Source organism: Beta vulgaris, unplaced genomic scaffold (assembly GCF_026745355.1).
Source record: "Beta vulgaris subsp. vulgaris cultivar EL10 unplaced genomic scaffold, EL10.2 EL10_2_Chr_UnSca5, whole genome shotgun sequence".
Classification (NCBI taxonomy): domain Eukaryota; kingdom Viridiplantae; phylum Streptophyta; class Magnoliopsida; order Caryophyllales; family Amaranthaceae; genus Beta; species Beta vulgaris.
In genome coordinates, this window is record NW_026611047.1 from 200,224 (window position 1) to 211,704 (window position 11,481).

The following is an 11,481-nucleotide window of genomic DNA, read 5'->3' on the forward strand; positions in this document are numbered from 1 at the left end:
CCTCTAGTTATCGAGCTAACAGCAAAACCTATTTAATACAAAGATTCGATCTTTATGTCCTATTTCATATAAAGATCGAATCTTTCAACTAGTACAAGTGAGATTGGGGTGTTTTGAGACTTGTTATTGATTTTACTATCTACAAAGACATCATTTGCTTTACAATTGTTTTTTTTAGTTGTTGAATCATATAAGGGTCCTATTATGTTCGTGAGTCTAATTCCCTTAAATCAGGTGTGTGTGTTATTTTAATTTAATAATTCGAGTGCATTGCATTGAATATACAAATTGAGGTTTGTGTGCATCTCCTAATAGATGTTCTCGAGCTAACAACAAAACCTATTCAATATAAAGATTCAATCTTTATGCTCTATTTCATATATCAGCAAGTACAAGTTAGATTTGGGTGTTTTGAGTCTTGTTATTGATTTTACTATCTACAAACACATCATTTGCTTTATTATTCTTTTTTTTAGTTGTTGAATGATATAGGGTCCTATTATTTTCGTGAGTCTAATTCCCTTTGTTGAACCCTAGTTTTGATGATGACAAAGAAACAAAGATGCAAACTAAGTAGTGAACTAATGAGTTATTTAAGTGTATGATTTGTAAGGTATCAATGAAAGGAAGTAAGAGAATACGAAGTCAAGGAAGAAGTCAAGAGAGGATTTCAAAGGCTAAGTAAAGCAGTTTCTATAAGTTGATACTGGAGCAAGCATTGGATCAAGAAGAATAAAAGCTAGGCGTTTTATTTTCTAGTTCCATTGTAAAGGAACAAAAGTAAGGGTGGTAAGGAACAGTGGCAATTTTATTTGAGAATGAGAGTTTGTTCCTTTCTAAGGAACAAACTAAGTGGCACTAAACGAATCTGTTAAAGGAACTTGGTTTATAAAAGGAACTAGACTTAGGCGTGCAAAAGTATAACGGTACAATTATGCAATTGAGTAAGTCATGCCTAAATAATAGGAAATTATTTTATCTAATTGAAAATCAGTTTTAATAGAAAATCTTTTCATGGAAAAGATTTTGTTTTTCGGAAAAAACAAGAAAATAATTATCCGGTTTTAAAAAGAGTTTGTTTAAAAGATAATATTTTCTTAAAGATTAAAAATTCAGTTTTAATAATAAATCTGTTTTTATGTCTAACTGATTTTCGGATAAAACTCAAGAAACTTCTAATCTTTAGGAGTTGTGGCTTAAATATATCCACGTTCAAAATGAGATCATGGGATCATGGGACATGATGAGAGACGTGTTCCTTAGGGGAAGGAACATCATGGGTAAATGGACTTAACATGAAATCGATTTTTACTCCCACGTTCTTAGTGATTGTCACTTAAATATTGAAGTCTAAATGAGTTCCAAAGTGTGTCTGACTAAGTAATTAAGTGAGTTTAACTAATTAAGTGTCAGTGCCTTCATTCTCTCATAATAGCCATTTATTCTTTGCTTTCTCACTCTAATTCCACTAAGCTTATTTCGATCAAATTGTATTTTGGTTTTTGGGGTAAGGGAACTTTGAGTGAAATTTTGTAAGAGAGAGGCTTTGAGTTAAGCTTGTATGAGTGAGAAAACTTCGAGTGAAGTTGAGAGGAACTACTGTTAAGGGAACAGTGGCTCAGGAACTTGAGTTTAGGAACTCAAGTTGTGGCTCGAGTTAGAATTAGGTTGTAACAGAGTTGTTTGGCCTAATTAGTGAAAGAGTTGAGTTTAAAATCCCTAGTGGTCGAGGTTGTTTCTTCTTGTTGGGCCCAAAAAGTTTTTCCTCGTAAAAATCCCTTGTGTTCCTCTAGCTTGTTTATTCGTTTAAGTTTAAATTTCCGCAAAAAGTTACGTTTATTTCTACACCTACAATTCACCCCCTCTTGTAGTGTTCCTAGGGAAATAACAATTGGTATCAGAGCTAGAACTCACGTAAGATAAGAAACCCTATTGAGAAAAAGATCCAAGGAATAATGAATACCACCGAGAAACTTGAAGAAGGTTATTCCATTCAAAGGCCTCCTATGTTCAATGGGAAGTACTACAACTACTGGAAGAACCGCATGGAGATATTCATCAAAGCTGAAAATTATCAGGTATGGAGAGTCATTGAAGTTGGTGATTTCGAAGTCACAACTACAAATGACAAAAATGAGGTAATCTAAAACCCCTCTATGATTCTAACAAATCTGATTTTGAAAAAATGGAAGTAAATGCCATGGCTATTAAACTGTTGCATTGTGGACTTGTGATGGCGTGGCTACTACACTTATCATTAACAAAGATTCCAAGTTCATTGGATTGGTAGGAGAGCTCATTCATAACACCTTTCACAATCCGGTTCTAACTAACATTGATTCATCATTGGAGTCCATTATTAGCATAGTTACTTAAGTCATGTCACTAGGCTTATTTAACTTAGTTTATTTCCAGCTTAGTTCATTTGTTTTAGTGTGTTTGCTTTCGTGTGTTTTAGTTCGTTTGTTTTAATCATGTAATCCTAGAATGTAAGTAGTGGCTGGCTATTCAACTTGAGAAAACATGAAGAAAGAAGGTTGGACGTGTGCTTTGAACAAGTCCAAGAGGAATCTCTAACTACCTCCCAAAGACGTGCAACAAGCATGGAGTAAGGCGCCATGATTATAGGAGTTAGTTACTAGGAAACCCGGTTTTCCTAGGAGGTTGTATTAGCCAAGCAAAACGTGTGTTAGTGTTTTTATTTTCTTTTGTTTAGTTTTCTATTTTATTAATGTAAGAAAACTTTCAGTTATAATTGATACATTGCTATATAAAGCAATGAGGATGAATGAAAGAGGACAGATTTTATGACTGAAAAACCATGAACATATACCTTTGTTTCTTTCGTTTCTTGGATTGGAAACTATTGAAATCTTCCTATGCTAACTTAATCTAGCACATTAAGTGGTGATCTTAGGATCTTTAATTGATTCAAGGTGGTGTGACTTATCTTTGGATTAGTTAAAGTGCTCGAGTTTCGAATTGAACTCCATTGCAATTCGAGGCTTGTCTATTATTTTATGTGAATGAACCTTGTATGCCTCGTTTGATAACCATGCATACAACATCTTGGTATCAGAGCTACAACCATCCCGGACCTACATTCTACCCCAAACACAACCCCAAACACCCACCCAAACCATGACTACTTCCAATGAGCCCCCGGAGAATTGGCGTGAGTTCCTTCAAAGAATAGAGGCTGAAAAGCGCGAGTCTACAGCGCGCATGGCGCTATTGCAAGATCAAGTGAGGCAACTCTCATTGAGGCTGAGGCTCAATAGAGGAGATCAAGAATCTCCAGAAGATGAGGTTGATCCCAACTCATTTAACTATGATCAACCTGGCGCCATTCCAAGAAGGAACCACAACCAAAACCACTCGAGTGATATTAAGGTGGATATCCCAGATTACGATGGGAGGCTTGATGCTGATGGTTTTATTGAGTGGCTTCGAACAGTGGATCGAGTTTTTGATAAAGCAAGTACCTGAAGAGAAGAGGGTCAAGTTGGTGGCTCTCAAGTTGCGAAAGTATGCCTCTACTTGGTGGGCAAGTGTGTGTACTAAGCGAGAAAGAATGGGTAAAGAGAAGGTGAGAACTTGGGAGAAGATGAGAAAGCTCCTCAAGCAGAAGTTTCTACCCACGTATTATATCCAAGAAAACTTTGGTAAGTTTCATCATCTACACCAAGGATAGTAGTGTGGAAGATTATGCCCGAGAGTTTGAATCATACTTAATGAAGTGTGATGTGAGAGAAGATGAGCCACAAACTTTGGTGCGGTTCCTTGGAGGATTGGAGTCTCAAATTGCTAATGTCGTGGAGCTTCACACCTATTCTACATTGGAGGAATTGGTATTGTTAGCACACAAAGTGGAGCGCCAACAAAAGGCCAAAGGTAAAGGGAAATGGGAGCCCTCACGCACATTTACCAAAACCACACCATACACTAAACCAAACCCTACTACTCAAAAACCTACCCAACCTACTGCATCTATCCCTAAGACCAACCCAAAAACCGACACCCCTCTTGCACTTAACAAAGCACCAAGGAGATGTTATAGATGTCAAGGGCTAGGCCATATTGCCAGTGAGTGTCCTAACAAGAAGATTGTGAGCCTTGCGGAGTATGAGGCTTTGGAGGTTGAGTGTGAAGAACAAAGAGAGGAGGAGGAGTCTGGAGAGGAGTATGAAGCAGGGAGAGTTATTGGCCCAGATGAAGGAGAGTGCTTGGTGGTTAGACGAAGCCTTAGTAGCCTACCAATCCATGAGGATCAACTACAACGCGAGGCCATATTCCATACACGCTGCACCATTGAGGGAAAGGTATGCTCTTTGATTATAGATGGTGGTAGTTGCACAAATGTTGCCTCTCAAACTCTTGTAACTAAGCTAAACTTAACCACTAAACCTCACCCTTCACCCTACATTATTCAGTGGCTTAATCAAGGTAAAGGTTTACATGTGACCTCACGTGTACTTCTTTCTTTTAGCATTGGCCGAACTTATGAGGAGGAGTTATGGTGTGATGTTATTCCATTGGATGCTTGTCATGTACTTCTAGGTAGGCCTTGGATGTTTGATAGAAGAGTGAGTCATGATGGCTACAAAAACACTTATTCCTTCACTAAAAACCACAAACGAATCACCCTCACCCCTCTCATTCCCAAATTATCCGAAAACCAAAGTTTCCCTACTAAGAAAACCCTATCTCTTACTACCTTGATGAAATCTGCTCATCAAGAATATGACTCTTTCAAGGAGTTGATATTGAGTGGCCTTGATGATACACCAACACCACAAGAATCCAAACACCCTCTACTCATTCCTCCACTTGACCAATATGCTCACGTTTTCCCTTCACAAATACCTCCTGGCCTTCCCCCAAAACGTGACATACAACATAAAATTGACCTCATCCCAGGTGCTAGTCTTCCTAACAAACCAGCCTATAGAACCAACCCTAAAGAAACTGAGGAGATTAGGAGACAAGTGGAAGAGTTGTTGTCTAAAGGAATGATTCGAGAGTCCTTGAGCCCTTGTGCTGTTCCTACCCTACTGTGCCAAAGAAAAATGGAGAGTGGCGTATGTGTGTGGATAGTAGGGCTATCAACAAGATCACAATCAAATATCGTTTTCCTATACCTAGGTTAAATGATTTATTGGATGACTACATGGTGCTAAATCTTTTCTAAGATAGACCTAAGGAGTGGATACCATCAAATCCGTATACATGAAGGGGATAAATGGAAGACAGCTTTCAAAACAAAGGAAGGCTTATATGAATGGCTAGTCATGCCATTTGGATTATCAAATGCCCCTAGCACTTTCATGCGCCTAATGAATCAAACATTGAAGCCATTCTTGGGGCGCTTTGTAGTTGTATACTTTGATGATATCTTGGTTTATAGCCACAATGAAATGGAGCATGTGGAACATTTACAACAAGTCTTCGAAGTATTGGAGGGAGAGAAACTTTATGGCAACTTGGAGAAGTACCAATTCTTTTCTAACCAAGTAACTTTTCTTGGTTTTGTAGTTTCTCATGCAGGTATTGAAGTAGATGAGAAGAAGTGCAAGCCATTCGAGATTGGGCAGTTCCTAGTTCCATTTATCAAGTGACGAGCTTCCATGGCTTGGCTTCCTTTTATAGGAGGTTTGTTCGAGATTTTAGCTCACTCATGGCACCAATTACCGAGCTAACTAAGCTAAAACATTTTCAATGGAATGAACAAGCACAAAAGGCCTTTGAAGAGGTCAAAAGGAGGCTCACTACAGCTCCTATCCTTGCCCTTCCTAACTTTGAAGAAGTTTTTGAGATTGAATGTGATGCCTCCGGAGTAGGCATTGGGGCTGTGTTATCACAAAATGGGCGCCCCATAGCCTATTTTAGTGAGAAACTCAATGAAGCAAAACGCAAATACTCTACCTATGACAAGGAGTTCTATGCTCTAGTAAGATCTCTTGAACATTGGCGCCATTATCTAATAGCCAAGGAGTTTATCCTCCATTCTGACCATGAAGCTCTCAAGTATTTACAAAGCCAACAAAAGCTCCAACCAAGGCACGCCAAGTGGGTTGAAACTATGCAAGCTTTCCACTTTGTAATCAAGCATAAATCTGGAAAAATGAACAAGGGAGCTGACGCCCTATCAAGGAAGTATGCTTTGCTAGGCTCTCTAAAGGGACGTGTCATTGGCCTTGAAGTCTTGAAGGAAGGTTATAAAGATGATCCTGATTTTGGTGAACTATGGGAGAAGTGTCAAATCCATGCTCAAGGAGACTATCATATATTTGATGAGTTCCTTTTCAAGAAGAACCGATTATGTGTGCCAAGACATAGTGTGCGTGAGACACTCATTAAGGAGTTTCATGAAGGAGGGTTAGCAGGTCACTTTGGTATTGAGAAGACTACAACATTGGTGAGTGACTATTTTTATTGGCCCAAGCTCATGCGTGATGTAGAGTATATTGTTAAGAGGTGCCTTGTGTGTCAAAAGGCTAAGGGTCATTCTCTACCCCAAGGCCTTTACATGCCCCTTCCAACACCTCAAGCCCCTTGGGAAGACATAAGTCTCGATTTCATTACGGGACTACCAAGAACTCAACACCATAAGGATGCCATCATGGTGGTGTGGACCGTTTTTCTAAAATGGCGCATTTCATCCCTAGTCACACTACTCATGATGCGGTGCAAACGGCTCTATTGTACTTCAAAGAAGTGGTACGCCTCCATGGAATTCCTCAAAGTATGGTGAATGATAGAGACACAAAATTCTTTAGCCACTTTTGGTTAACCTTGTGGAAGAAAATGGGAACTAAGCTCAAATTCAGCACCTCAAGCCACCCACAAACGGATGGCCAAACCGAAGTAACCAACCGCACCTTAGGCACTTTACTTCGAGCATTAGCCACCAAGAGCCCTCGCCAATGGGAAGACATGCTGCCCCATGCTGAATTTGCCTATAATAGGGTCCCTCACAAAGTCACGGGTATGAGTCCTTTTGAAATTGTCTATGGCATTAATCCTTGTACTCCCCTTGATCTGTCTCCTATACCTATGCACAACAAGTTCTGCCAAGTAGCTCATGAACGAGCGCAAGAGATTTAAGAAGTTGCATGAGGTGGTTCGCGCAAGGATCATTAAGGCCAATGTCACACTAAAGCTTCGAATGGATAAGAAGAAGAAAGATGTCCAGTTTAATCCAGGGGATCTAGTGTGGATTCATTTGCGTAAGGAACGTTTTCCTTCCAAGAGACGTTCTAAGATAAGCCCTAGGAGTGATGGTCCATTCAAGGTCCTTGAGACGATCAATAATAATGCTTACAAGGTCGAGCTTCCTGGTAATTATGGTGTATCCGCCACCTTTAATGTAAGTGATTTAAGTTCTTTCTATGAAGATGACACTTCTATTCCAAGTTTGAGGTCAAACTCTTTTCAAGAAGGGGAGGATGATGGCGTGGCTACTACACTTATCATTAACAAAGATTCCAAGTTCATTGGATTGGTAGGAGAGCTCATTCATAACACCTTTCACAATCCGGTTCTAACTAGCATTGATTCATCATTGGAGTCCATTATTAGCATAGTTACTTAAGTCATGTCACTAGGCTTATTTAACTTAGTTTATTTCCAGCTTAGTTCATTTGTTATAGTGTGTTTGCTTTCGTGTGTTTTAGTTCGTTTGTTTTAATCATGTAATCCTAGAATGTAAGTAGTGGCTGGCTATTCAACTTGAGAAAACATGAAGAAATAAGGTTGGACGTGTGCTTTGAACAAGTCCAAGAGGAATCTCTAACTACCTCCCAAAGACGTGCAACAAGCATGGAGTAAGGCGCCATGATTATAGGAGTTAGTTACTAGGAAACCCGGTTTTCCTAGGAGGTTGTATTAGCCAAGCAAAACGTGTGTTAGTGTGTTTATTTTCTTTTGTTTAGTTTTCTATTTTATTAATGTAAGAATACTCTCAGTTGTAATTGATACATTGCTATATAAAGCAATGAAGATGAATGAAAGAGGACAGATTTTATGACTGAAAAACCGTGAACATATACCTTTGTTTCTTTCGTTTCTTGGATTGGAAACTATTGAAATCTTCCTATGCTAACTTAATCTAGCACATTAAGTGGTGATCTTAGGATCTTTAATTGATTCAAGGTGGTGTGACTTATCTTTGGATTAGTTAAAGTGCTCGAGTTTCGAATTGAACTCCATTGCAATTCGAGGCTTGTCTATTATTTTATGTGAATGAACCTTGTATGCCTCGTTTGATAACCACGCATACAACATCTTGGACCCCATGAACATAAAAGGATCATGGGATGCAAATCCGCAAAGCAAATATGGGATTTACTAGAAGTAACCGATGGAGGAACTAATGAAGTCAAAAGATCCAAAATTGATTTACTTATGAATCAATATGAACTGTTCTGCATGAAATCTAAGGAAAGCATTCGAGACATGTTTACTCGTTTTACTAACATTATTAATGAGTTGGCGTCTCTTGGAAAGTTTATTTCATCTGAGGAACAGGTTCGAAAGGTTCTTAGGAGTCTTCCTAAGGACAGATGGATGGCCAAGGTCACTGCTCTACAAGAAACAAAAGACTTCACTAAGTTCAACTTAGAACAGCTGGCAGGGTCACTTATGACTCATGAGCTTCACCTTGACACTGAGTATGGTGAAAGATCCAAATCAAAATCAATTGCTCTCAAAGCAGATGATGAAGATGATTCGGATTCAGAAGAAGAAGAAGCAGCCCTCATGGTTCGAAAATTTCGAAAGATGTATAAGAACATGAATAATGGGAACTTCAATGGTAAAACTAAGAAATTTTCTAACAAAGCTTCTTGTCATAAATGTGGTAGTACAGATCACTTCATCAAGGAATGTCCTCTTTGGGAAAATGACAAAACCAAAGAAACGAACAAGGAACGCTTTGCTGAAAGGAACAAAGAATCAAAGGCACCTTTCTCTCAGTCAAATGTGCGCAAAGCTATGATAGCTGCTTGGGGAGATTCAGAGACGGAAGAAGAAGAGGAACAACCAACTGAAGAAACAGCAAACCTTTGCCTCGTGGCAAACACTGACGAAAAAGAAGATGAAGAAAAAGTTGAGGTAAGTCAACATGGTCTTGAGTCAGACTTTAGATTGTAAAACTAGGCCTGAAATATATGATCTTCTTTATGATGCAATTCTTGAATGTAGAGATGAACGTGAAAAACGTAAACAAACGGAATAAGCCCTAAAGGTCTGCAAGGAACACATAGAATGGCTAAAGAAAATGAGAACAGATGTTGAAACAAGATTCTTTGATTTATTTGATAAAAACTTGAAAATGAAAGAATATTACGAAAGTTTGAAAAATGAAAATTATCTAATTAATTTAGAAATTTCACACTTGAAGGAGTTTGTTCCTGTTCTGAGTTCCTTTGATATAAGATCAACTCCTTTAAAAGGTGATGCAGGAGCATCTAGCTTAAGCAACCAAGGTATTCTTGTACATGATCAAAAGGAGAACATGGTAAAGGAGGTTCAATTTCTAAGCCTAACTAGCTCGGTTTACTCTAAAACCTTACTTAAGCAACTTGATTAGGCTAATCCTATGTTAATCTCTACTTAAGCAAGATTAGTTAATATTTAATGACACCTTAAACATCATTATGTATTGGTAATCAAGTTTAGTAAGTGATTAGTAGCCTAAGTACATGCTTAAGTTATGTTAATCATGCTTTAAGAGTTAAGCTAGTATAAGCTCTTGTAATCCGGTTTTTAAGCTAGTTTTAGGAGATGTTTTTGTTGCTTTTGGTTGCCACCTCCTACTGAATTGAAGCCCTTGGGAAGTGTATGAACCCATATGAAGACCACATGGGCAAGGGAAGCCAAAACCAATGAAAGAAGAAGACTTCATGTGAAGGTATGCTGCTGCCCCAGTTCTGGCGTCTCTCCTAGCTTCCCTTTGAAGCTTTTGGGCAACAATCATTCCTACTGCAAATGGCACAAGCTTTTGAGGAGTTATAGTTTAATATGTTTACTTTGGTATTCTATTGGTAGTTTTCCTGTTTTGTAACTTCCAATAGAGATCTAAGCTAGTTTGTAGGAAGTGTGCTGGACAGTTTGTAATATTTGTGTCTTGTATTTATTAGCTTAGTTGGCGTAGCTATTGTGGTCCAAATCAGCTGATTTTTGGACACAATGTAAACAAATATGTTAGCTTTGTACTCTTTTTGGAATTAAGTCATTGGAATGAAAATTGAAGCTTTTATGCTTGAAACACTAAGCTGTGTGCTTATTGTATTTCCGGTCAGTTTAGACCATTCTCAAATCTTTGCTTATTTCTATCACTTAATCGTTGAATTAGTGATTGAAACTCAAAGTGGATGCAAGTTAGAAGCTTATTGTTATAACTTGATCTTAGATTGGTGGTATTTGGATTGTGAAAGTTGGTGGTTGTTCAATCTAATTGAACCGGTTTGTGACAAACGTTTATGTTCTCTTTCTTTGTTCTTGTTTCTTTCTTTGAATGCTGTTGAATACTTAATCAATATGTATCATTTGGTATCAGAGCTGTAGGTTGATTAAGAGCATTCTAATTCATCCCTAAAACACATTAAACACAAAACAAACCCAAACACAATCCCCCCTAAAACCGAACCTAATTCTAAGCCAAACACACTTCTTTTCTTTCTTTCTAGCCTATTCTTGTTGAGGTTGAATCAATCATGAGTGGAGGTGAAGAAAATCAGTTAATAGGGGCATGAGCATGAGTGAAGCAAGGTTCGTAGGAGTGGAGAATCAAATAGCCACTTTAAGTGAACAAATGGCTAATTTGATGACTGTTGTTAGAGAGGGGTTTAGAGGCCTTTAAGGAGAGAAATGTGGAGGATGAAGGTGTAGCTTATGATAGTAGTGAGGAGTTCTTTCTGAATCTTCAAGAACTAGGAGAAAACCACAAAAGAAAGATGATTTTAGAGACATTAATTAGAAGTTCCGAGTTTGATGGAAACCTTAATCCAGATGTTTTTGGAGTGGGTTTCAAGGTGTGATCGAATCTTTGAACTTAAGGAGTATGATGATGCAAACTTTCAAGTTGCTGTAGCTAAGCTAAAGGGGTATGCATCCCTTTGGTGGAGAATGTTGTTTAGCTAGAATAGAAACAAAAGCCTAAAACAAGAGTTGGAGTAAGCTAAAAAGAAAATGAGGGAGAAGTTTTTACCATCTACTTACACCCTTGATTTGTATAACAATTGGCGAATTTAACCAAAGATATAAAGGGGTAGAACATTACATCCATGAGTTTGAAAAGTTGTTAATGAATTGATGTACAGAGAGAGAGAGCAAACAATGTCTAGATTTCTAGGAGGTTAGAAAAAGACATTAGGAGGAAGGTGGAGTTACATCTTATTCTACCTTAGATGAACTCTTTAAGTTAGCTCTTAAAGTTGAAAAACACATTAAGGAGAAGAAGAAGAAACCTTTTGTGAA

At 38.1% G+C, this 11,481-nt stretch overlaps 1 protein-coding gene across 1 annotated transcript; it reads left to right on the forward strand.

The window, feature by feature from the left end:
• The first annotated feature begins 3,734 nt into the window (after positions 1–3,734).
• On the forward strand, positions 3,735–5,618 carry LOC125494388 (uncharacterized). Its single transcript, XM_048637944.2, has 2 exons — positions 3,735–5,081; positions 5,193–5,618. The coding sequence occupies exons 1-2, from the start codon at positions 3,735–3,737 to the stop codon at positions 5,616–5,618; spliced, it is 1,773 nt and encodes a 590-aa protein (XP_048493901.2).
• Positions 5,619–11,481: the final 5,863 nt, after the last annotated feature.